Source organism: Paralichthys olivaceus, chromosome 2 (assembly GCF_024713975.1).
Source record: "Paralichthys olivaceus isolate ysfri-2021 chromosome 2, ASM2471397v2, whole genome shotgun sequence".
NCBI classification, from domain to species: Eukaryota; Metazoa; Chordata; class Actinopteri; order Pleuronectiformes; family Paralichthyidae; genus Paralichthys; species Paralichthys olivaceus.
In genome coordinates, this window is record NC_091094.1 from 4,559,546 (window position 1) to 4,587,155 (window position 27,610).

General features: G+C 40.9%; 1 protein-coding gene across 6 annotated transcripts in view; it reads left to right on the forward strand.

The window, feature by feature from the left end:
• The window catches only part of LOC109635482 (plasma membrane calcium-transporting ATPase 1-like), a 78,353-nt gene that overhangs the window by 27,846 nt on the left and 22,897 nt on the right, over nucleotides 1–27,610 (forward strand). For 4 of the 6 annotated variants that reach the window (XM_020096664.2, XM_069532045.1, XM_020096666.2 and 1 more), the window contains exons 2-8: nucleotides 4,053–4,477; nucleotides 15,608–15,805; nucleotides 15,900–16,157; nucleotides 16,475–16,600; nucleotides 16,984–17,109; nucleotides 20,325–20,360; nucleotides 26,781–26,954. In XM_020096664.2, the coding sequence (XP_019952223.2) occupies nucleotides 4,282–4,477; nucleotides 15,608–15,805; nucleotides 15,900–16,157; nucleotides 16,475–16,600; nucleotides 16,984–17,109; nucleotides 20,325–20,360; nucleotides 26,781–26,954 (1,114 nt within the window). In that variant the 5' untranslated portion in view covers nucleotides 4,053–4,281. The remainder of the gene's footprint in view (nucleotides 1–4,052; nucleotides 4,478–15,607; nucleotides 15,806–15,899; nucleotides 16,158–16,474; nucleotides 16,601–16,983; nucleotides 17,110–20,324; nucleotides 20,361–26,780; nucleotides 26,955–27,610) is intronic. The other 2 variants (XM_069532037.1, XM_069532040.1) reach the window with 1 other exon arrangement.

A 27,610-nucleotide genomic window follows, 5' to 3' on the forward strand; every position in this document is an offset into this window, starting at 1 on the left:
AATGAAAAGGTTTGAGTGTTTTCTTTGTGCTGTAGTTGAGATGAGATCGTGTAAGAAGTTGTTTTTGTCAGTTCTCTCAGTGAACGCTCCAGTTTAGCATCTAATCAAATGGTGCAAACAGCCGCAGACGTGTAAATAGTTGTGATCACAGTTGTGGCATCATGCAGTGGTACCTGTCACCCACAGTCGCCGTTGATTCTTTGTTTTTTCGTCTTATTCAGAAAATATGAAACCTGGGTTTTTTAGCAAGTGTAACAGTGTAGTTCGGTTGCGGTTATATGTAATCTATTACATTATGAGTATTTTTGAGTGACTGCAGCTTGCAGGAGTCTCCTAATCTGTGTGTCTGGGATGCGGCTCATTAACATCACATGTTGCGTGGCCCAAGCATGAAACTGTAATTGCTATTAACACAACCCAACGACTCACACATTTACACACACACACCCTGTATTATTATTATTACTCTAATGCTACACTTTGAACAAAGTGCTTAATGACAGTTTCCATTATCAGTGTATTATTAGTCCACGTTAATCAAACACTCGCTTGTTAAAGGATAAGAGCCAAACACACACAGCAACATGACAAGCAAGGAGAGGCAAATGTGTGTATTATCTCTTTGTGTGTGTGTGTGTGTGTGTGTGTGTGTGTGTGTGTGTGTAAGCAGGTGTGTCGTTAAGGTATAAAAATAAGAATGCTTACCTTTGGACTGAAATGGGTGTGGTGCTGTAGTTGACTGATGATAAAGGTGTGTGTGTGTGTGTGTGTGTGTGTGTGTGTGTGTGTGTGTGTGTGTGTGTGTGTGTGTGTGTGTGTGTGTGTGTGTGTGTGTGTGTGTGTGTGTGACTGTGAAACTACACCCAATGTGCATGTTGTGTATTTCTTCTTTCATAACTCTCTGTTTCTCTTACGCCTCCACAGCTCATAGTAAAGATGTGCATGTATCAAATGATCCGTCTTCGGTTATTGTGGCCACACATATCACAGTAAACAGTATTATAACTGTCATAAAACTCTCCTTTAATACAAAAATTTTACTTAAAACTGTGATCGCTGTGGATTTAATCAAAGCTAACAAGTTGAACTGTGAGCTGCATATTGAAGCTTTGTTGGACTCGGCAATCAAACACAATTAGACTGAGGTTGAAGACCGCTAAAATGATTTTAAATGCACCACTTGTGAATGAGATCTATTCCAATTTGGTTTCAGTGTTATTCGCTGAGCCAAAAATTCCAGCGCATTCTCGAACACTACTCACTTTATTTTTAACATTTCAGTCTTTTTAAGGTTGATTAAATAAAAGGAACATTGCATCAACACTTAAAAAAAAGGCTAATTTTCTAATAATCTATTTATTGTCGAAGTAAATGCTTGTTCTTATCCAGTCCAGCCCTGATAAACCAGCTGCACTTCAGCTGGTCGACCAGTTAGTATGCAAATAGCGAGATCTAGAGTTAGACAGACAAAAGGCCTGCTCTTCTGGTGTGGCAGTGACTGCTGTGTCTTTCTTTGACTGGTAAAAAAAGGCGCTCGGCTGTGGCTAATGGCAAAAGCAATGTGCTGTGTAAACAGTGTCTTCTGAAAACAGCGATAATCACGGTACTAGAAATTAGTGGTGGTGTTTTCCTCAGAATGTGGTGTTTAGTAGAACGAGTAAAATGGGACATCTCTAGTCTGTTGTGTCCCTCCTGGTTTCACATGTATTTTCTTCCCTTCACTGACTAATTAACACAGAAATGGTCACTTTTGTCCCTCTTGTCACATTTTAGCTTAATTTAGTACCACTGTTTGTCCTATCAGAGGAAAGACTAACAAGCTCATGCTTTACAAGTACACAAACATTCACATGCTTCATGTAAGGAATAATGTGATGGTCTCTGTAAAGTGACATTTAGGTAAGACAAAAACAAATCATAGTTTAAAGAGAAGCCAGAAAACTGAACAGGGTCCACTATTTAGCACTAACTATCTCCATGAAGGATCAGAACTGGTTCTGCAACTTAAAAGTCATTTTCTCTGTTTATAGAGTATAATTAACTAATCTCATTATCTGTAATTAACACGTTCCATCATTATGACAACTATTTGTGTAATAAACAGCAACATACATGAATGAGATGAGGTCTGCAGGCAGTTGAATTCATTTCATTCCTCTGTTGTTTTATTGAAATAATGACTTGACTTCTGGTCAGTGAACAGACGGATAATTAGTGAACATTGTGACGGCATCTGTCCTGCTCTGTCTAAAGATAACCCCCCCCCCACACACACACACACGTATTGGTAGATCACTCTGATGTGAGGAAGATTAGAAAACATCTAAAAGACTGTGAAATAGAAGATAAAGGCTTGAGGGTTAGAAAGATCATATTTCTGGAAAAAAAATGAATAAGTAATGAGGGAAGTCTTACAAAATCTTTCAAGGTTACATTTTAAACTTTTCCAAAATACATAACTTCAACAAGTCTGATAAAGTAACATGAACATTCTTTTTTACATACAATACCAAGCACGTGAGCAATGAGGAATTTAAGGACAGTCCAACATCACATCTTGTTATTTCTCACACATCTACGCTGTGCACTTTCTGTATATGATGAAACTGAGAAGCGGATGGAGAGCATCCTTTATGCTACATAAGATGAAAGATTAGACACGGCTGTGGATGTGTGAGGCAGGAGTTGCTCAGGGACGTCCCCAGGCCACAGAATCTCTCTGCACCTACAGTTTGCTACATGGCTTGTTTGAGGTAGAGCTCTGCCTCCGGTGGTACTAGTGTGGTGGGGCTAAATCGAGATCACTGACTGCAGTTCCTATATTTTACAAAGTCAGAGCATGCATGCAGTTAGAACAGAACTTGATATGATAAACTCCTGTGATTGATGAGTCTCGTTCAGTATATATTAGTAAACTAGCCTGGTTTCACAGACTTCCACACAACGACAGGTGCAGTATAAATGTATGAATATGAATGGCATTGATAAGCACCGGTGGTTTACTCAATGCATCACGGACCTTGATGGTTGAACCATTTGCAACTCTTGAAATGAAGAGTTTTCTCTGCTCTTAAAATGGCGTGTGTGTGTGTGTGTGTGTGTGTGTGTGTGTGTGTGTGTGTGTGTGTGTGTGTGTGTGTGTGGACAACCTTTGATGGGTACTTACGTAATCTGTAGTGATGGGCTGGAATGCCACACTTTGGCCGCTAACAAAGAGACATACACACACACTAGAGAGCTGCCATGTATTCAGTCCTGACCCCAGTCCTTCACCAGCAGGACGAAGTGTCGGTGGTTCCACATTTCATTGTTTCTATTCTGAATCTTGATTAAAATTGTCCTGATTTGTGATCACTATAATTTTATTTGTTTTACAATTCTGCTTCTACAACGTCCCAATGCTTGTAGTGATGGATTCTAAAGTCTCTTCTTCTTCATGTGAGGGTAGAGGTATGAGGATTTATAGATTTACTCAGCTGTAGAAAAGATAGTAAACTGCCACACAGACTGTTTTAAAGTACACATGGCTGCAAATGTTTTTTTCTGGGATTCCTCATTTCTCTATATGACAATCCAAGAGAATACTTTGTTCAATTCTCTCACTTTCTAATTATCTCCACTGCAGTGTCTCCCCCCCCCCCCCCCACCCGTGTTACTGATGCACTGTAGGTTGATGCAGAGGTGACTCATCCATACCGAGAAGAGACACAATTATACCTTTTGAATAAGAAAGCATACTCTTCCTATTTCTGTCGTAAACTCAGAGCGGACAGTTCAAGGAGAGCAGATATAATCATGTGTCTCAGAGGGGTGGCGCAAACCGATAATCAGTTTATATCGTAACGACCTTGGTGGTTCAGGGTTCTCCTTTAATAATGTGAGATGAGAAACTCTCCTCTAATTGGCCCAATTAGTCTCTGTGCTATTTATTAGTAGAAATCAAAGGCTCTGATCTGTCAGCTGATGATGATGTTTGTCTGCTGTGCCCTGAGACTGCTTCCTGCCTGGATCCGGTTTTTAAAAATCTCTTTTCCTGTCTTTGTTTTCTCCAGAGGAACATGTTTACTACCCTGTTTCCATGGTAACCCAGAGGAGCATGCACGTCCAGGTCAGGAAATAACCTCAGTTTTACGTCTATCCGCCTGCCTCCTGCGAGAACTACCAGTACCCACAATTCTTGGGAACTGACAACCCAAACTGACGTTGAGATCGGTTTGACAAAGACATTCAGAGGAACAACAACTACAACAAAACAACTACACTTCTGTGAAGAGGACCAATATGGCCAACAACACGGCGGATCACCCTCCGGGGAATTCGGTTGCCGAGGGCAACCATGACGGGGACTTTGGGATGGCCGTGACGGATCTGAGGGATCTGATGGAGCTGCGGAGCGCAGAGGCCGTCAACAAGATTCAGAACATGTATGGAGACGTGCAGGGCATCTGCCGCTGCCTGAAAACATCACCAATAGAAGGTAAGACACATCCAACCAGCAAACCTGGTTAAAGTTTAATGAGAATCAAAATGCTGCATTTCCTCAGGGAAGAACTCAGAGCATTTGAGATTCAAGTTCAAATGTTCAAGGCTCATTTTTGTACGAAAAGAGATCCGTCTGTTAGCAGGGTTGTTAAGCAAGACATCCACTAGAGAGCAGCGCAGAGTCCTACAGTTTGTTAACAAACATGGCAAAGGTACGAGGTTGAGATGATGTATCGCTTAAGAACAAAGCAAACGTGGCCAAGTTGTATCACCAGTGTTTATTTCCATATCTAACGTCAAGCATAAATTAGCCTTTAGATGTCAAAACTCACGTCAAAGTCAAATGACATATACATATAGACATATATTTGACAATGATTTAGTCTATTTTCACTCAACAGCGTTATCCTGTTGTTCTGAGTGCGACAGGGAGTGGCCAAAATCAAAGAAACAGCAGAGATGGTTCAAGGTTATCACCATAAACACAGCCTATGACAGTTTAACAGCTCATGAAATTGCACATTTTTTGCTGAATCATTTTTTCTTGGCCCAGTAGCAAATGTTCTGCAGCCTGGCTTTTGTCCACTGCCTGGCGACGTGGAGCAACTGTTTTGAATGATAATTAATTCAATCAAGATATTAATCAACATTAATGTGGTTGATTTAATTCATCTGTCAATGAGCTGCAGACTCGTTCTGCTGAGTCATGGTCAGTGCTGATTTACCAAGCAGCTGGTAACTACCCTCATGGTCACTGTGGTCAAATTCGGGTCTTGGTATTTGGTTTATTCTAGATTTGTATCACTCATGTACAGAATCAACAGATGAAGGTGCTGCAATCATATCTAATCTCATGACCCTCTTCTCTTGAAATCTAGAAATCTGATTCTCCTAAACGTACAGTAAGTGTTTGCCCTTAATAGATGGTGCACTCTTTGCTCACAACGGGAAGGTTGTAGGTTTCACCTAGGATCTTTCTGTGAAGAGAATTCCTGTTCTCCTGTGTCTGCGTGGGGTTTTCTCCCGCTCCCTTCCACAGAATGAGAATGAAAAAGAGAAAGACTTTTCAAGTTCCGTCTCTGCTGAGATTTGCATACTTGATCTATTGACACATACACATCATGATTCCATTCATACTAGAATGAGAGTCTGCGTCAGCCTGGCGTTCCACGAGTTCGTACTTGATTCCATTTAGGCTAAGTGGAGATTATAATTGCCTGTTGGTGTGAATGTTTGTTTGTGAATGCCAGCCCTGTGATACGCTGGCGATCTGTCCATAGCGTACCCCCTCCTCTAGCCCAATGTCCGTTAGGATTGACTCCAGCCTTGCCACAACCCTGGTATGAATAATGGATGGATATTTGTATTGTTAACTTTAATTAGTCACTGAACTACTAAACAGGCTGACCTGTCAGTTAAGACTTGAGCTTTAACCCAATTCATATAAACAGACAACGCCTATGGTTGATTAACTTCTTCTGTGGTGAGACATGACCAGTGTGGATTTCAGTCAGAGCTTCAGTTGAGGCCAGAAAATGGCTGACAAGCTGCTGTTTGTTATTTTTCTCTCCCTGTCTCATTGTTTTGATCCCTCTGTGTTTGTGTGTGTGTGTGTGTGTGTGTGTGTGTGTGTGTGTGTGTGTGTGTGTGTGTGTGTGTGTGTGTATTTTTGTTTGTGTGTGTGTGTGTTTGTGTATGTGTGTTCGCAGCCATCGGTCCATTCCAGGATTGAAATTAGTTCCAGCCCGTTCCCCTAATAGCTCCATAGATCATTGCTCTGTTCCATTTAGTAATCAGAGGACAGCTGTAGTCGCGTCCTCCACGCAAGAAATTACTCACTTTAATGAAGAAAGTGTAATTATATTTTCTCTGCAGAAAGAGGGGGAGAGAGGGAGAGAGAGACAGGGAGAAAAGAATTGGGGAAGCCTAAATGGAAGATTGAGGTTAAACACACACACACAGTGATTGACTGTTACAGTTAACTAGGTTGGACTAGTGTCAATCCAGTGTCAGTCCAGATACTGATTTCTGTTTGTTGCTTCTTATCAGGGATATTGTGTCGTACTTCAAAAAACATCTCTTGAACAATACAGAATATGTACAATCAATGCGCAACAGAAGAAGAACTGCTTGCAGTGCAACAAAACCTTCGCCAAGGAGGTTGTGTTGACATCCCTGTCCATTTCTTTGTTACTTGGTTGTTTGGTTTGTTAGAAAGATTGCGCAACTCTTTAATGAAATTCCAAGAAACCTTATGATAAGGCATTTTGGAATGTATCCAGTATGTTCCTTTTGTTTAGGATTCAGATGAAAAATTATCTGACCGTTGGTCCTTGGTGGAAATATGTGATCCACTGAGTGCTCTAGTTTGTTGGTTGTTGAGATGAAGGGTTTACATTAGCATGACTTTTAACACTGACATTGTGAGTCTCTTGTTTGTATCGATGGCGGAAGCTGCCAATAACAATGAAAACTATATATTAAGGTAATTACCTCAGTCAAGAAGGTGACATTTTCAGCCTGTTCGTTTCTTTGTGGTACATACTATTTGAAAATGTTCATCACTAGTGCCAACAGTTCAGACGTACAGAATGTGGAAAAACATAATGTCACACAGGATCAGTTCTGTTTCCCTGTGGTAGAATGAAAACCTGCAAGAAACCTCAGTTTCTGTTTGTGTCCTCAAATTGGATTCCTCACATTAATCTGGTTTGTTGTGTCGATGTTTCAATGGAGAACTGAAACTGACTCGGCTCATGGGTGATGATTTTTGCATTGAGAGACTTAACACAGTTATATTTAACTCTGTTTGTGTATCACATCACTGCTCCGACTGTGATAATGAGATGTTTCTTCTTCAGCTGATTTTACTTTCACTCTGTAAAATCAACTACTGATTGGACACAGAGAAGACGATCATTGTTGGAGATGACCCCCCCCCCCCCCCCCCCCCCCCCCACACACACACACACACACACACACACACACACAAGGCTCAGCTGCTGCTCTATATCCCGCTGGTTAATGTGTATTGATGAATCAGTCTGCGGCCTCGCTGGAGGTCATTGATCGTCCTTCTCATCATTTTACAAAATCTGAGTGTATTTCGTGTTGAGGACTCACAGCCTCCGAGCATGAGACACACAGTGAGTTGTAAACTTTATTGAAACAGGACCTGGGTCACAAACAAAACACATATAAACCTAAAAATAAACAGCTATTTTAAGGAAAATGCTAATGAACCTCAGCATGTTCTGTCACAACTCAGGTGAGACGCTGACAAGATGGTTTCTTTGTGTCTCTGGAGCTTTTTACTTTAGTGTCTTCATGTAAAGAGTCATTCTCTTTAAATAAACCTCCGGGACTGTGAAACTGGAAAATCAAAAATTGATTCAAACAGTTACTGACTGTGTCATCAGCTGATGATCAGATGTTCAGTTTTATGGAGATTTCAACCACAGTTTGTGTTCTTTCTTTTACATCTGCTCTTCAGATGAGATCAACAGAGAACTATATTTTCCTTAGCTATAAATTATTATTTGTATTTATCTGTAAAAAGTCCTCTGCAGTTTGAGCCACATGCGCGTGCGCGCTCGCGCACACACACACACACACACACACACACACACACACACACACACACACACACAGAGGAAGAGGAGATAGAGAGAGTAGTGGTCCAAGTGAAGGGTCTGAGTTTTTTCTTGGCCTGCTGCCGTGTCAGATCTTTTTGAGCTCTTTGGAGTGAGAAGTCAGCGACCCATCTGGGATTCAGCTCTTTGCGTGACCCGAGTCCTCTTTACTGTAATGAATGCATGCACGCACAGGCACGTGTACACACGCACACACACACACACACACACACACACACACACACACACACACACACACACACACACACACACACACACACACACACACACACACACACACACACACACACACACACACACACTCTCTCTCTGACACACAGAGCCTAAGGTCATCCATGTCTGTGCCAGTCGAAGCAGAATGCTCTTCCAAGTGATCAAGACATGCAATGTTCTTTACGTCTGTGGCAGGTTTTTCATCCTGTCACATCTTTCGTAATAAACTAAAAGAAGCTGGTATCTATAAGCATCATGTTGCCTTAAATTCTCTGTCCAGAATTTAAAAAATCTGAAAACCACTGAGAAATCGAATTTATTTTATTGTAGTGGGAAGAGTCTAAAGATTTATAAAACTCCTTCATTGCGTCATTCTGCTGCAGTGGATGTGAGTGTCTGTTTAAAGGCCGGTTTATTTCCTGCAGACTCTGGTCTGTGGAGACTAAACATAGAACAGGATCTGTGTTAGCCTGTTAATTAATTTCTTCTGTTAAATCAGATTTTCTTGTTTTTTTCCTACACAACAAAACAATGAAATCCCCCAGCATTATAATACTATTAAATATGAAACTTAATCAAAAGTTAATCATGTCAGCTGCTGTTACAGGCAGATGATCTTTTTTTGTGTGTCTGTTCACGATGTACGGTGTCTTTATGTATGGTCACTTAAACAGGTTGCATGTGTGTATATTGATGATGTTACTGCACACTTAATGCTGATGGAAAAGGAAGATAAGGATGAAGCTACAAACTTGGAGAACTCACTCTAATATTTATTTTGATTATCAAGAGGAAATGGTGTTTGGCGGTTTCCTTGTGCTGAGATTTCTGATGCACTGTTTACTTTGGCCCTTGGTGTATTCTAGCCCTCGTTCGTGCCTCTTCTGTATCAATATTACATTTGAGTCACACGGCTGAGCATCTGGTTTTTTCTGAAAAATAAATGACCAGTGATCTTTGAAAAACCCAGAAGGTCATTTAATAGCTCTTAAAGGTATTTCACCGAATCCTCAAAGACTCTTGGAACCATCTGGATGAGTAAATATTAAGCTCGCTCTCAGGCACATGTATGTAGACATGCCTTCACTATGCACTGTTGCATGATATTAAGTCACGCATCTTCATGCGTTTATAAACACAGTGAAAGAGCTTTTGAGCAGAAAAACCAAAGGAAAAAAATGAAAGGATGATCCGACTGCAGCGTGTCAGCAGCTGCTGTTGGTTATCATTAAATGATATCGACATGCCGTGTAATGCAAAACGTTCTTTTTTTTTTTTTTTCTTAAAGATTATTCATAACACTGAATTACTGGAATGTAATGTAGATTTTTGCTGCTCACCAAATCATAGAAAGTTTCAGCAGAAGAAACACGAGTGTGATAATAATTAGGAGGCCTGTTAGTTTACAGTGTTTTCATAAAGGGTGTGGGCCAGCTGAGAGCACGGCTTCTGTAGGTGTTACCATGGCAACTATGCACTTGGTCATATGTCACACAGTTAATAAAAAGGCAGTTCAGGCCTCAGATCCACTTCTTTTTATTTGAGAGAAAACGGCAGAGAACACTTTGTGGAGGAAGTTGATATATTATACTGTGAAATATCAAGCTTCACATTTCTTTGTCATAAGGGTTTGATATGTTGGAGTTGAGCCTTTGCCTTTTAAAGAATATATATACTGGGCACCATATCAGTGTTCGAAAATGTTTTACTTTATATACTTCTAAGTGTATAAAGATGGACATGAGGGCTGCTCCCCAATAGTGAAGCCAAAGTGTCTTGATTGCCCCCTGGTGGCTGGCTGCAGTATAGGTCATAACGCCTGCCTCGTCCATGTCAATGGAGGACCAAACTAAACAATAGAAGTACATGTCAAATAAATGTGTCTCAGAGATGTTTGTCATTTTAAAATCACGCTGATGTTTTAATCAGACATTTGATGTTAAAAAGGGGTGAAATGTCATGATTGACAGCTGAGATTGACTCACAGTTGGTCCACCGCTGTATCACCTGCACAGACTCTGGATACAAACATCCACGATACCCGAACAGTTTCAGCTACACTTTTATGCTTGAAGCAGTTGAAACTGAAGTATGACTTGAGCATCACTTCTGTCAGTGATACACACAGGGACTGTTAGTCCAGCCGTGGGACAGCAGTGAAAGAGTAAAGCAAGACGCAGACAAAGACTGAGGTGGCGGGTGACCTGCAGAGATGATAAATGAAACCTCTGTCTTTGTAGTTGACATTAAAAAGTCAGAACAATGAGAGCAGACATTAATACACGCTGCCGTAGTTTAATCTGACAGAGCGAGGATGAATGAAAGTGAGAAAGGATGAACCTGCACGTTGGCTGATGAGGCTGTAAATTGGAAGAGACCTCTTTTTGGACCAATGAAGTCCATTTCTGCAGGAAGCTGAAATCCATAAATATCTGTGACAGGCGAGCGTGCTGCTCCACTCATCTCCACGGGGATCGGTGGAATGATGCCAGACACCAGATGAAACTCGCTGTCACAATCACAACGTTACGCCAGAAAAAAACAGACTCGTATCGATCAAGCAGCCGGCAAAGCTCCTGACTCACTTTATTTTAGTCTGTCAGGAGCTTTCAGCATCAGACACTGACTTCAGAATGATCAAACAAAACTTTGAACTAAACCACGGTGTGATGAAACATGGCTGATGAAGAATTTGACAACCGGTTTATTTTTATAATCTCTGTTTGTGCAGCAGCTCATCACGTGGATGTTTCTTTTTCTTCAGCTCCAAACCACAGACACACTCGGGCTGACATGTTAAGAAGCTGTACAGTTAGGAAATATGGTCTTATAATCTTTTAATATTTAATTCAAGCTTTTATTTTAGATTTGTTTTGAATATTTATCACTTAAATTGACTCCTTGCGTCACGTTTTATGTCACCTTGCCTCATTTCTTCTTCTCCAACCTCACCTCATCACTTTTTTCACACCATACCTCATTGCACATCTCTAGATCTCATCTCATGTCACCTCCTCTCACTTTATCCTGCCTCATCTCACCTTGTCGTATCTCTTCTCACCCGTGACTGGAGTGACTACTATGGAGCCGCAGGGACAAATATTCCTGGTCTCCATCAACCCCCACTGTAGGTGTCAGTTTGAGGGACACAGTAACCAGCTGTGCTCCAGAGCTGAAACGATGAGCTGATTGATAGAAAATATTTCTAGGAGTTTTTCAAGCCTCTAAAACGGAGACGTTTGAAAACGCTGCTGATTCTGATTTTGGTTTGAGAAGTCAGAGGCTGCAGCTGCCAGCGCTGAACGGAAATGAAACCGTCGGTAACAGTTTCACCTCGCTGTCACTCTAACCAAAGAAACTCTTTGTCTTAGGTTGGCAGATTGGGTCATATCCCATATTACAATGCATGTAGATGCACTGTATGAATGATTGCATGGATCTGTGAATGGGAATTGTCAAGTGCTTTGAGAGGTCATCATGTCACATCATCTCATTTCCTCTTATGTCCTGTAATCTCATGTTGCCTAATTTTATTTTTCCTCATCTCAATCTCATTATAATCCACACTTTCATTCACCTCATTCCCTCCAAACTCGTCTCACTGCCGCTCTCGCTTCTCCTCTGCTCTAATACTTTCGACTTCCTTCCCTTCAGCCGGCCTCCTCTCATCTCACATCCCCTCATCTACATAATATCATCCCTCATCTCAGTCAGGCTTACTTTTAAATCGCTGAATAATTCTGCTGTTGAAGCCACACAGTTACGGTCATGTGACATTCGTGATGAGGAAACTAGTCACTCTGTGAGCATCCTGGTTGCTCTGAAAGTAGATGAAACCTCAAAATGGTCAGGAAATATAATGTGGTAGTTTTACCAGAGTCCTTCCAAAGACATTAGACAGAAGGAAAGAAGTCCAGATAAAGAGGAAGAGGAGGGGATCTCTCCATTCAGCCTGTCTGCAGAGAATAATCAGAGATGGAGTAAGAAGCCATTATTAAAACATTTAAAGACAGAAACGTGCCTGAGCGCATGTTGGTGCTGACTTACAGAGTCGTCCTCCATTAGAAATCCTGGCAGTGCAGAGTGTTGAAATTCAGAGCACGTTCCACTGCACATCTCCAAACTCCACCAACAGTCCACAGCAGCCATGTTTCTGCCCACTCAGCCGCGCAGAGGAACTCACAGATTCTGAGGTTTTACTGAAAAACACCAGATTACCCAGAAACATCAGGGACGAGTCTGATCGTTTTAACGTGACTTCATTCAGCCTCGTCTCTGTGCAGCTGCAAATAAACCCTGTTTAATGAAGTTAAAGATTCCTGCTTATTTTCCCTCATGAATTGATATGGCACAATAAGTAATCTGGAAATGCTGTTTTAATAAAAATCAATAATAAAAGAGATCCAAAGATGTAACCCTCCTGCTCAACCCCCAAATTAAGCATCAGATTAGACTGAGAACTCTTTTGGTTTTATATGAAGATTGAATGAAGGGTTGGAAATGAGTCACTGCTGGAAAACGACAGTCACAGCTCTGGAATCAGTATCTCATACATATCGTTTGGTCCTCAGCAAACTGTAAGAGATCTTTTAGAACTGGAACAGAAAACATCACGCATTTTTTTACAATTAACCAAATGAATCGGTTTGTTGTAGCCGTCTTGTGACTGATATTTAACGAAGCCTGAAGGCGAGGACGATGCTACACTTCAGAGCACAGTTTTATATATTCACACCTTCTTATCTTATTCCACTTTTATTGATTTTGTTTGATTATTGGTTTTCAGAATGAATAATTACTTCTATCTTGTGTGTTTATATATATATATATATTGTGTTTAATCGTCATTAGCTCTGTTTAAAGCAGCTGATTCAGGCCCGGGTGTCTCTGATTAGGTGGTGTTTTACTGACACGGAGCAGTTTGGCTCTGGTGGAGCAGCAGATTGTTTGTACAGCAGGGGTGAGTTCAGGCTGTCATGATTACAACAGACACACACCTATTGTCCCCAACATAGGGCGGGGACATAAGCTAGGGGCCACAGGTTTAACCTGAAGGGTTGCGAGATGATTAACTGGAATCGAGAGAAAACATTCCTCAGGTATCTTAGTTAAATCTATTTCTTCAGGCTTATCTCTAATATTTACTTTTTTATCCTGTGGATTATCATTTTTCATTTTTATTACAAATAAAATATTTTCGCTTTGGTTAAGTTGATTGTAAACTGAGACAAATGGAGTCAGTGACGAGGTCAGAAGTTATAAATGTTGGGAAACCATGTCTATACACAACAAACACAGATTAGTGATACCCAGAAACTAGGTAACTACTTGTGGTTATTTATATATTTCAAATCAGATTGGAGGGCAGCAGGATGCAGTGGTTGGCTTCACAGAAAAAGGTTTCCAGTTTGAATCCCAGTTCGGCTGGGATCTCTCTGTGTGGAGTTTACATGTTCTCCTTGTGTGTGTGGGTTTTCTCCTGATACTCCAGCTTCACAGATACGCAGTTCAAAGTCATGCAGCTCTGGTTAATTGGAGACTCTGAATTGACCATATGTGTGAATGTTTTGTTTCTATATGTTGGCCCCCTAATACATCAGCAGATATGAGGTATTGATAATGGATTGTTCTTCCGATAAATTTGCACCTGAATTGAATTAGTTTGACCTCGTCCTTTTTTCCCAATCCAATCCCTGGACACAAAGCAGGAAATGATAAATACAAAAATGCTAAATTTTTCTGGGTGGGACAAATCTGTTTCGGGGATTCGCCAGATAAAACAGGATATGGAAAAAGCTTGTTCTCTCCCTGCAACAAAAGTAGGTCATTTTGCTAAACTACAGCTTGTATAATCACAAGTATTATCACTGTGGTGCATCTTCTGCCCTCTGTGATTGTAGGTGCACACCCATGTACCAAGCTCAACACACTGTCACTAAATAGTGAAGACAGGAAACAGGTTTTCAAACCTTTGCAAAGGAAGCATGTGTTGAATCAATAGTGACAACTAATTCAATAATAGTGATTACATATACAGAAACAGTGAGATTCATTAACACAAGGAAATTGAGTTCACAGAAGAACAGACAATCTTATAAAGTACCATCAGTCAATATCAGCATTAAACTCCTGAAGATTTATCGTAGCCAATTACTTTGTTTGTTCCACTTCTTGTTTTAACTCTTGCTTTTGATGGTTATTGTTACAAGACATGTAAAAACCATGGACCTGCTCAGTTCACACAGCCTCATATATATTTGTCAAAACTGGAAACACATGTCCACATATTTTAGGAGGTTATAAGGTCAAAAAACAAAACATTCATTTTAGATACTTGATTAAAAAAAAGACAATCTTTGGTGCTGAGTTACATTCAATGAGCTGACAACCTACCAGAGGTGGCCAAAGTACTCACATCCTTTACTGAAGTAAAAGTACAGATACTTGTGTAAAAAAAGACTCTGGTAAACGTAGAAGTACTGATTCAACTAAAAAGTAAAAGTGTACAGGCTCTGAAATGTACAAAAGTAAAAATGAATTCTTAACTTCAGTGATACACAATGCCTCTTTTGATAACTCAGCAAAATGAAAAAAAGTTGTAGGCACACAAAATAGGATAATTTTACTCTTTTGTTAACAACCGGCACAGAGCAGAAAAACATCACTGGGCACAGTCTAGTTTTGCTGCCAAATTTCAGACAGAATAATAAAGACTGAGCTGAACCGAAGTCCTGCATGAGCACCTGGATCAACCTTTACAGGGAATAAATGGATGGGGCCTGGCAGGGCGCCGAGAACACTATCCAACTTGACCATCTAGAGGAAGTAAAAGTCGAAAAAGGTTTCCGTAGGTGAAGTACAGCCGCTGGGCCTCAGACAGCCATGGCAGCCCGACCAACCTCCGGGCGCTTAGGGTCTCGCGCTGCCCCCCTGACGGCACACACGCCGCCGGGGCAAGCGAGTGAGCGAGCGGTGCTCTGTGCGTAAAAGCATCAAAACAAGTAACGATCCAGTTTTGAGAATGTAAGGAGTAGAAAGTACAGATATTTGTGTTCAAATGTAGCGAGTAAAATGAAAAGGTGTCAGGAAAATAAACCCTCAAGTAAAGTACAGATACCTGAAAATTCTACTTAAGTATTTGTACTTTGTTTCTTCCCACCTCTGCCTATCAGTCTGAGCGGTTACTTTAGCTACTTCCTTCTTCTTGACAGGTCTTCTGCGTTGGTGTGAATATTAACGTGTTGTGTTTTTCTCTGTAGGTCTGTCTGGTAACCCCGTTGATCTGGAGAAACGTCACACGGCGTTTGGCAAAAATTTCATCCCCCCCAAGAAGGCCAAGACGTTTCTGCAGCTGGTGTGGGAGGCTCTGCAAGACGTCACGCTTATCATCCTGGAAATCGCTGCCATCATCTCACTGGGCCTGTCCTTCTACCATCCACCAGGGGGAGACAGTGAAGGTCAGTGCATTTAGGTTTCTCTTTAAACAAATTAAATCGCAGACGGGGCTGTCGATATCTTTTGCGGCACTAAAAAATCGCTCCTGTTCAACAGCATGCGGTCAGGTAGAAGGAGGCGTGGAGGACGAGGGCGAGGCCCAGGCTGGCTGGATCGAAGGTGCTGCTATCCTGTTCTCGGTCATCATTGTGGTGCTGGTGACGGCCTTCAACGATTGGTCCAAGGAGAAGCAGTTCCGTGGGCTGCAGAGTCGCATCGAGCAGGAACAGAAGTTCACTGTCATCCGCAAAGGCCAGGTCATCCAGATCCCCGTGGCTGAGCTTGTGGTGGGAGACATCGCTCAGATCAAATACGGTACGAGACCTCACATGTCAGACTGAACATCAGACATGTGACGTTAATAAAAGCCTCTATTCAATGAATTCGCCCCAAGATTCTTGTAGTTTCATTCACACTGCATGGCCACATGTTGTCAAAGAAATCCTTACATGCTGTCACATTAAGATTTACCCTCATTGGTACTGGGGCTGACAAACAGTACACAAAATAAATTATAATAAACAGCATATTCCAGTTGACCATATAATGTGAAGCTGACTGGAAATGAAAGTGATCCACTTTGCCTTCAAGGGTTGAAGGGACCCTCTGACCTCTAACCTCTGAACTTGCAGGTGACCTTCTGCCTGCTGATGGGATCCTGATCCAAGGAAATGACTTGAAGATTGACGAAAGCTCACTGACCGGAGAATCCGACCAGGTCCGCAAATCTATGGAGAAGGACCCCATGCTGCTGTCCGGTGAGTGATAGTTGCGTGAGGAAAAGTCAGTGATCAAACTTCATAACCACTAACTGACTTACTGACTTCAAAGCTTGTCGAAGTTGTTCAGATTTAAATATACAAAGGTTACTGGTTCAAACTTAAATAAACACACGAACAAACTTCTTACTTAACTTTGTGAATCTGACGTTAATCCTCATCACCAAAGGTAATATGCTGTAGATTGAAAATCCTTAAGGAACTCACAACACAACTCAAATACTGACGCAGGTATTTCTTAAGTATTTAATGAGAAAATCATAAATGATTTCACATTAATCTAAAATGAAAAGAAATGACCATAATGAAAAACCTAAAACTTGGTGTCAGTTGTGACTTGTAGCTCTTGAATCTCTCTTCAGGAACCCACGTGATGGAAGGATCAGGCAGGATGGTGGTGTCAGCCGTCGGCCTCAACTCTCAAACCGGCATCATCTTTACTCTCCTGGGAGCCAGTGAGCACGACGAAGAGAAGAAGGTCAAGAAAAGTAAGACATGAGGCGAAGCCTGTGATAACACCTCTGAAAAAAAACACACAACTAATGTTGAAGTGTCAAAGGTCACATGAGCAGAGTAACTGTGTGAAGTGTTTAGAGGGAAGTTTGACAAGAAAGACGACTATCACTGTGACGGTTTCTGAATATTTCTACTCTACTGTTTGAACGGTGCAGATTGGAGATGTTTGCACATTTTTATCAGTTGTTTTTGAAGCTTCTCTTGTCACACTCGCTGGCTCTGTCAGCAGGTAGACTTCATCCAGTCTGGGCTGACAACAGCAGAGCTGTTTGAAGGGTCTAACTGTAGCGTTTTCACTTTATTCAGCTTCAATCGGAACACCAGAGAAATGTTAGTGAATAAATGAGACCACGGGTGAAGTGACCTGTAGTGAGGTTGTTGTTTCTGTGCTCTTATCTGCTGAACATCAGCTAAACACAACAGATGTGAGATTCAAACATGGCTGAAAAGGGATGTGAAACCTGCACCGGCAACGAGTTCACAAGTTTACTTCACTAACACAGCTTAGCAACCGTAACAAGGCCTGGCAGATCTGTCAGTGTTTGGGTTTCTTTAACGTAGACGCATTAGGAGATCGATTAGTTTGAGATAGATTCAATCATGAAAAGGTCAACTTGACTCGTGAGGTTGAGTATAGATAGATGGATAAATAGATAGATGGATAGATAGATAGATAGATAGATGGATAAATAGATAGATGGATAAATAGATAGATGGATAGATAGATGGATAGCTGATAGATATATAGATATGATGTTTCTCTTTATATACTGTCTGAAATAATTATTTAAAAAACTATCTATGAATGTTGATAGTAAATTTCCCTCCTTTAACTGAAGTGTTAGGCCACAGGTTCACACACAGACGAATGCTGCGGATCAAAGTTCACAGGTTACACTGCAGATTTGCTTCGCCAAGCAAACCTCCTCATTTGCACAAATTGAAAGCGAATGGGATACGAAGGTTCTGCCACTTTTTCCAATTTGTGTACTTGTCGATGAAGGCATCATATTTCACTCAGCCCACAGTTTGAACATTTTCCACGCAGACCTTGAACAAATGAATTGAACTACATCCTGGTCTCATTTATTTGTGGTAGTTTCTGGCCATTATCCTGAGTTTTTGATTTGACATGGATGTAATGTTGGTTAAAAATGTGAAACGTAACCTTCCCCCTGTTAACATAACAGCTGGTTTTAAAGTGGAACCCTTCAAAAGCCAAAGTGCAGACGATCCTCGTACTGTTACAGAGCAGTTTGATGTAAACCAACAGGCTTCTGCAGTCGGTCTCTATTGCTTTTGATTTGCTTGTGATCACGCTAACCCCCTTTTACTCATGTCTTTTTCTTTAGTTTGTTTTTTGTCTGATCATTTGTTTTATTTGCTAAAGTTTTGAGTTTGTCAGGCATTCATTGTGAACTGGCTGAATGTACCAGCTCAGTGGAGAGAGACGCTCAGGTTTACGTTTCGGCCTCCAGTCACAAAAATAAATCCTATTAGGAAGACCACAAGGCACAAAGTTTTCACACTCATCTGAAATCAATGTTGTATTTAGATTAGCATCTCCAACACTGTACTGTTACACTTCATTCCTCATTGACATAATACATTCCCTAGGCTCATTGTTGTAGCTTTATCTTTAGCTAATCTAAACCATAAATCAATTATCAAACCTGAAACATCTGAAGTAAGAACTGGACAAAATGGCTGCAAAATGCTCTCACTTTCCAACATTGTCTTCATTTTCCAAAACTGCCCTCATTTCCCCAAAAGGTTCCACACCCTCTGAATCTGAGACTTTAACAGGGTGTCACAAAATACAAGTACACAAACACACACACAGGCTCCGCTGTGTGTCTCTTGTGTGACAGCAGATTCTACAGTCACACATGGCTGCAGCAACTCGCCACTCACACACTCATGCATTCATTCATTTCCAGTCACACCCACTGGTTATCTTGCTGCACTCGGTATGTGCAAACACACACACACACACACACACACACACACTTGCAGCAGTTCAGCCTCAGTCATCACTCACGACACACCAGCTGAATAATAAAGAGCTGTGTACAAGTGTGTGTGTGCTTGTGTGCATGTGTTGGATTTGACCTTGCCGATCCTCCTTACACAAATAAAATAGTGCACTTTAGAGCAACAGGAAGTTAATGTCCTCATGAAGAAAAACTTAATTAACCTGCGCGCGCGCACAAACACACACACACACACACACACACACACACACACACACACACACACACACACACAAACTCTCTCAGTCACCTGTTTGATCAACAAGGTTAAATAAAAGCATAACCTCAACAAATTCAACGTCTTCTGTCTTCATAAGAAAACCAGTAGGGAGACGACAGGAAATGAAATGATCGAGAGATGTGGAACAGCCTTTAATGAAAGTTCAGTGTCAGGGAAGAATCAACAATGACACAACAAGTGAAATCAAAAACAAACAGAAACATGAGGTAATAATTAACAGCACAGCCTGACGATGAGTACTTTTGGAGGTCAATACCGATGTTAGGGAGTAAAAAAGGTCCGCTATTGATATATTGGCCAATTTAAAAAATGTCATCAAACCCTTTTGACAAAGAGTTTTGTAGAATTAAAGCTTGATATCTTACAGGTTAACCATATACTTTTATTATAAGTAACTAGATTAAAACACAAAAAGAACCAAAGATATAGAACTGGAAATAAGAGAATAAAAATTACTTAAACTGCAAGGATAAATGCACAGCTTTTTGCATTTTGTAAAATAAAACATTTTCATTTCACCAAACATAAAAGCAGATACTGATGTGTCTTTGAAAGGCTCATATCAGCTGATTATTAATTATAATTGGGCTCTAATTGATATCATTATACACATTGTTGTTTATATATACATACATATCATTGTAACATTCTATTGATATGAGTGATATACTGATCAATTGATTAGTTGATTAGCCGTCAAAAATGGCGGCCTTGGTTCTCCACAGCAGGGAGTCATGTGTCTCTCTCCTCTGATTGGTCCATTCCTGCCCACAACACACACACGACACACACACACACACACCTGTGGGTTTCTATCAGTTTGAACCTTTGTGTTTTCCCTCAGTTTGATTTGATCTTATTTTTCCTTTGAACCATCTTATCAGCATTCCGCCCTCTCTCTCTGTCCGAACAGGTAAAAAACAAGGACCCCCCGAAAATCGCAACAAAGGTAACCCCTCCATTCATCCATCTGTCCCTCTCTGTCCCTCCATCCTCCCTGTTACTCACCCTCCTCCTCACCCTCCACCCAGCGGCAGGAGGGGGGTGTCTCGTCCATCTCTTTCTCTCTCTCTCTCTCTGCTGTAAAAAGGGGGACGTTCTCTCGCCTTGCTTTACCTGTCGAAGGGTGCAACTCTCAACCGTCAAGTCTTTGACAGCCAATCACATCGTCCGCAGTCGTCATGGGTGACTGGACTTATATTTCTGACTCTGTTCTAAACGCAGGATGAGACAATTTGAACATAGATGTTTTGTTTTTGTAAGAACATAAATTACATTATATAGGGAATGATCAATGATAACTAAGGAATTATTTGCTTTTGAGAACAAACACATATGTTGTGTTTGTCATTAATCACATTAATGTGTAATTACCTCCCTCACTCTGTTTTACTCATTAGCTCTCTAAGCTAATTAGCTGTCCTGATGGTGCCAAGCATGCAACCTATGTTGTTTTTATCATAAGGACGTTTATCTTTATTTTCTGTTTTATAGAGTTAATATTTATTCATTAATCACAGATTAATTGAATCATAAATGAATAATTAAAACTGTCATTGGTGAGCGAGGTAGCTACAGTATGTTTAAACACACTTGTGCTGTTGAGTTTAATTATGTAGAGATGCAGTTTTACTCTTTTGAAGGGAACTACATCTGACTGGAACACTTTGGCAGTGTCACTACTAATGATCAAGCTAGATACGTAGTTTCATTAGTTGCTTGTTATCTGGATTAGTTTGGCCAGTCATGATCCAACACAACCAGATTTTTGGCTAATAAAATAGACATTTAGTTCCAAACACAATTTCATGAATTAAACAAACTCGCTTTGGAACCAGAACTGAAGAGTGTGCAGACGAGACGAGACGTTAACGTGAGCTGATGAGTGAAACTGAGTGTTTGAGGGGTTTTAATATCTGCCAATGTGGATAATAACAAACAAGCAAATGTATTTACTGAACACTAAATGTGTTTTTTTCTGCTATTATTTATTGTGTTAATAGTTTCTCTACAAAAAGTAACGTGTTTGTTGTTTGTTCTCTGTCCTCAAAATGTCCGATTTCACAGTGAGAACTGAGACATGAATACAAGTCCATCAGTGCTGGGCCACTTTACGCACTGGTCTGACCTCTGAGGTGTCCCTGTGTTGACATCAAGTGCCCATTTTAGTGCCTTGAAATATTTAACATCTAATGGATTTGTGTGTATGTGTGTGTGTGTGTGCATTGATGATATCATTGCTCCAACCTCCAAACTCAACCAGTCAACCTTCCAAATGTCCCATGTGATCCAACACATGTCCAGCGTCCTCTTCCAAGCTGTCTCAAGTCAACACACACACATGCACTCATGCGCACACACACACACACACACACACACACACACACAGAGCTCCCCTCCTCCCGACCTCCCATGGTTTGAGCATCTGCTGCAGGCAGAATGCTTCTTGATGTACACAGAAACACACACACACACTCACACACTCGATGTTCTTGGACGGTCATCACAGTTTTGCACACAGAAATAATGAACAGACGGAGCTGCAGTCACAGATGACCTCCACTAAAAACACATCACGAACTTAACACCTTCGGTCACGTCCTCAACAACTCAGCAGCTCCACTGGGATTTTTAGCCTCTTTTAGCTCGTAGCTATGTTTTTTTGACAGATCACCTGTTTGCAGCTGTTTCCACACGAGCTGAATGTGGAAAAAGGACATTTTTTTTAACCTTGTTAGAGCTGTTGGAAGAGTTATTTGGCGCCCTAGTGATCAAAAATCAAGTTACACACCTTTAAAGTCCCATCGTTGACATTAAACATACTTCAAGGTGTTTCTGTTGCCTTCAAAACTTTTATTTTATTGTTTTTCTCATCACAATAAGCTGCTAAATGTAACATTTCCTACAGATGTTTCATTATGAAACTATAATAAAAGGAAGAATCAGGGTTGTGCACATAGACAGAACAACATGACAGCTCCCCAAAAGTGAAGCCAAAGTGTCTCGATTGCCCCCTGGTGGCTGGCTGCAAGATGGCTTCTGTCCTTTTAGTTAGATCTTATCACATTAATGTGTGTTAAAGTGTTCATGTTTGTGGTAAGTTTGGATTTAATAACCTATTTGATATAAAAACGGGCTGAGACATCATGAGTGACAGCTGAGACGACTCGTGATTGGTCGAATGCGTGTCATCGGGACTTTGCTTTGTCTCCACTCCACTGCTACTGCGCAGACGATGGCTCGATGAGAAAAAGTGCAAGATGGAGGCGTCCGCATTAGAGATATCTTGGCTTTAAGTTTTGTACAACTGGAGTCAGTGGAGACGTGTTGTTCTATTATCAGCTAAATTAAATGGGAGCAGAGTAGAAACGAGGTCATGTGACACTCTGCTCCTCTCACTTCTTTTCGACATTGACACTTTTCATTCACAGATAAATCCTCTTACTTTTACTTCACTTGGTTTTGTTTGATCAGCGTTAACAACTAAAGACTTCCTGCAGACGTCACAATAAAAACACATTTGTTCATTTTAAGTCATTTTATTCGGGAGTTCTGTAGAGGATTATAATTTGCCACATGATTCGTTTTTCCCACCACACGGTTCAATACATTTATTATCTTCTAATGACTGTGACTTTCTGTTGACACCACTGAGAAAAACAAACGGATCCCAGCAGTGCCGTGATGTTTTTGGCTGTTTTCGAGGCTCTGAGTGTGTGTGGGAGTTGCACCCTTGCAGTATTAGTGGGCTGTGGGCTGTCGTCTGTTCTGTTTATGTATCCTCAGTTTCTTTTATTTATTTCTCTTTTTTGTTTGGCCTTTGATTCCTCTCATTTCTCTCACTGTTGCCTCTTTGCAGGGTGTTGCTCAGGACTTCATGTTGTCTTGTAATCACTGTTTGACTCTCTCCCTCCTCTCTGTTCTTCTCCTGTCTTGCTGAAGTCTCCTGCAGCCTCCACAGCTCTGCAGCCTCCACTACCTCCTCTTGTCTTTCTCTGTTGTGGTTCTGCATCGCTGTCGTTTTTCTTTTCTTTTTTGAGGTGATCCTTTGAGTTTGTCTTCTATTCGTTGACTTGCTTTCTTTTTTTTGGATTGTCAGACACCCTCTACCCTCTGCCCGCCATGCGTTCTCCCATGGTTCAGTGCTGCGCCTGTTTACAGTTCTGTGGTTGGTCAGTGGGTCTCAGTCCTGTTCATGTAAAGCTGTGTCAGTTAGTTCTATGTTGTGGCTTGTCTTCAGACTAGACCATGTGCATAAAGCTCCACAGCTTCCTGGTTTGACACCGACTCATCCCCACATTCGGAATGTCTCAATGCCACGTTGAGGTCGTAATGTTCAGAAATTAATTTGGGGAGCGTATTTTCATTCTGATGACACAGAGGGAGTTCAAAAAACACATTGCTACAAGTGAACAGATAAACTCTCTGATTTTGTGCCATCGTGAAGGTCCCCAAGCTCAATGTGGATGTTTTCTACAAAATATCAACAATGAGCCGGGAGTCTCTTTTTTTTTTACAGACACTGAGCCTCGTGCAAGAATGTTTTCATTTCATTTTCTCAGATCTTATTCTCAGATCTTATTCCATCAACTTTGCTTGTACAAGTTTACAGATTTGTGGTAAACTGCTCCTGGAAGCTGATTAATGTCACTGTCTATTAGCAGGCACGTTACTCTTTATTGCCTTCTCATTCTGTTGCATCTGTGGAGATTTGTTTCCACAAAAATGTGTCCCAAGAGTAAATAACTTAATACTGCAAAAATCAGCTGAGAAAACAAAAATACAAGTTTAGCCGTAGTGTGAACGCTAAAACGAGAATTTTTTTTACTGTAGACGTTAACATGACATCACCGAGCCAAGTGAAGCACAAAGGGTTTGACGTGAAGTTCAACAGTCTTGCTCAAATGACTAATATGGGAGGTGGTGAAGTCGACATGAAGTCACAGAGAATGAACAAGATCATTCCATTACATAACCACGATGTCACACACAATGACAGGAAGTGACACAAAGACGCAGAGTGGGAACTGTTTTAAGTTGCATCGTCAAAATCCCTGAAACGTCTTTAAATGTGTTATGATCCTTGTTCTAATACTTACATATGTTTACCCCCTACCTCCCCTGTAAATAGACTGTAAAAGGTCCATACTGATTTACTTCTCAATGCAATCAAGAAAGAAGCTCCAGTATGATTAGAACAACTAGATCTAATTGCAAAGCATTGGCTTTATTACAATAGTCTCAATTAAAACAGGAACACGTTTCCATTCCTCCATCAGCAAATTTAAACACCAATAAAACAGTTTAAACATTTTCAGTAGCATAGAAAATTGTTTCACATTTACAATGTAAAATACAGAAGTATCTTCCACATTTGTGAAAAAATATATATATATATTTACTCATAAAATAATAATCTTTTTAAACTAAATGATAAAAGCAGTTAATAAGAGTTTAAAAGTCCAGCAATCATCAAACAAAGAAAAAATATATAAATAATCAAATAAAATATAGTTAACAAGAATGCTTTTGTAAAATAGATGTTGAAAAATAACTTTTACCACCATAACTTTCATTGCATCCACTCCATCAGCCTGTATTATGTTTTTCTTGCAGACTACATGTTATGAGTGTTTTTCCCCTGTGGAGAGAGACAAACTATCTTTACAGGATTAGTCGTCATGTTAAACTAAATCAGTGAGTGGATCAAGCTCCTTTAAATCGCTTCTGTTTGTACAACTGCTTCTTACACGAGGCTCGATCAGTGTTGTTTTGATAGATTTGAACTTTCAGCTGCAGAGACGTCCCAGAAGAGGACTGAAAAAAATACACTGCTCTACCCTCCCAAACACTTCAGATTACAACCCTCAGTTTTATTAATATTGACTTGTTTTGCTTTTGGACGCCTCCAGTGAAAGTTTCTCCAGCGGAAAACCGGACTAGATTTGATCGAATCAGACGTCTTCACTGACCCAGAAGGCTTCATTATCTGACACCTAGTGGATCATAGAAACAGGAAAAAAGGAACACGTTTTCCCCACATACATATTCCCCCATTGATTTTTAACTTCATTTGAATGTTATTAAATTGCCTGGTTAGATTTTGGAGAACCGGGGCACCCTTTATTACTGGTCATCCAGGAATCTTAACCTGCTTTATGTCCATGATCTGTTGGTATTGTTGGTTCCAGAAGTGATGTTGATCTTGTTACCAGCACAGTTAGCTGATAGATGGCGTTTGAGTATTTGTGTTTATCCGTATATTTAATGGCCCAATCATACATTTCCAATATTAAATAATCATTTAACAATGAAATTACGGGATTAGAAGACCTAAAAAAGATCCCTGTTTCATTCAGCGTTGTCAGCTCAGTTGTTCACGAGCGTCAAAACTAAGTGTTTCAGAATAAGTGTAGATCGGTTCTGTTTCTATTCATCACCTGCTTACGTTTCTTTTTGAATGCAAATATGACAAACAGCGCTGCATGGGCGTAGTGCAGCTGAATACAGTGTAAGCTCTTCAGCAGATATCAAACAGAACAAAAACGCTGTGTGTACAGTGCTACAGTCCAAACAGGATCACAGCTGATGAAGTGAAATGTAAATGCACTGTTTGTTTATGCAAATGAGGAGCGGAGCTGCCGAGCAGGACGTGAAAGCAGACGCCATGTCAGACTTCAGAGCGCAGCCTCGGCCCAAACGCTGAGCTCTGATGAGAAAGTGTGTGTGTGTGTGTGTGTGACTGACAGCCCCCTGTTAAATCCTCTCTGTTGTATCTGCTGTCCTCTGTTCTGTCTGCTGCTCTTCATTATGACCTGCTGCTCCCAACTTGTCTGTGACACTCTGAAAGCTACCTGGACCTTCCTCATGAATGTTCTGTGATCATAAAAATGACAACATGCTACCTACTCTCTGCATTCAGCCAAAGGGTCACCATGTTAATGAGAAAGAGTCAGGGGTCTCCTCTGATCTCTGAGAGAACTCGTCCGGTCGATTTCGACCTTCCGTCAGACTGAATCCATAACGTTTTTCTGCCTCTCTACCCTTTATCCCCACACCACTCCTGAACCCTCCCCCCTTCTTATTTTTGTTTTACAATTTATTATTTTATTGATTTAATTCATTCACCTGTCAACCCGTCCTGCCTCTCCTCATGCTCTCCATCTCTCTCCTCCATCTTCATACCTAAAAAATACAACCCATTCTCTTCATCCCATCCATCACTCTGTCCCATAACTCCCTCTCTCATCTCTCTCTTTAACCAACCTTTCCCCTCCCTCATTTACCTCTTAAAACCTGCTCCCTCCTCCTCCTCTTTTGACCCCTCAACCACTACCTTATCCCCTCCACACCCCTCCTCCTCCTTCAGCCAAGACGCAGGATGGCATCGCCCTTGAGATCCAGCCACTGAAGAGCGAGGAGGCCGCCGAGTTGGAGGAGAAGGAGGAGGCCAAACCAGTGAAGAAGGTCAACGTGACCAAGAAGGAGAAGTCGGTGCTGCAGGGCAAATTGACCAAACTGGCTGTACAGATCGGGAAGGCTGGTGAGGAGCACACGCACACAGATGCATGCACCCATGCACGCATGCACATGCACATGCAGGGTACTGACATAAAGTATAAAAATGTTTCACATGGATTCTGTGTCCGACACAACACAACAACTTCAAAGTCAAAGTTTTTCACAGAGACATTGAATTTACTGTAAATACATCAAAGGTTAAATAAGTTTGTTGGAGAATATTTAAGTATGACAAAATTTTATATGTTCCTCCCTGACTCATATCACTTCCTCCCACCAAGTTTCTCGGAATTGTGTTAAAACGTTTTTGTGTAATCCTGCTACAAACAAACCAACCAATGGACAGGGGTTAAAACATAATAACATGAGACACATGGTCTTTCTCAACAAGATGAACTTTGAACTAGTTCTAAAGACTCAAACCTGATAAACAATAACTGCAAAATATCGATAAGATAAAAACAACTATCATCAAATAAAAAATCTGAGCCTGATCAGTGTGAAATCTAGAAATGAGGCTGGATCATGATCTTGCAGAGTCAGTGGACACGCCCTCATTGATCTGCTGTATACTGAGCATTTGTCCCCTTGATGACGTGACATACTGTTGGATAATCACACTCACAACAGCCTCTGATTGTTACATCTGTTTCGTGGCTTGTTGAGCCAGTTTACGTG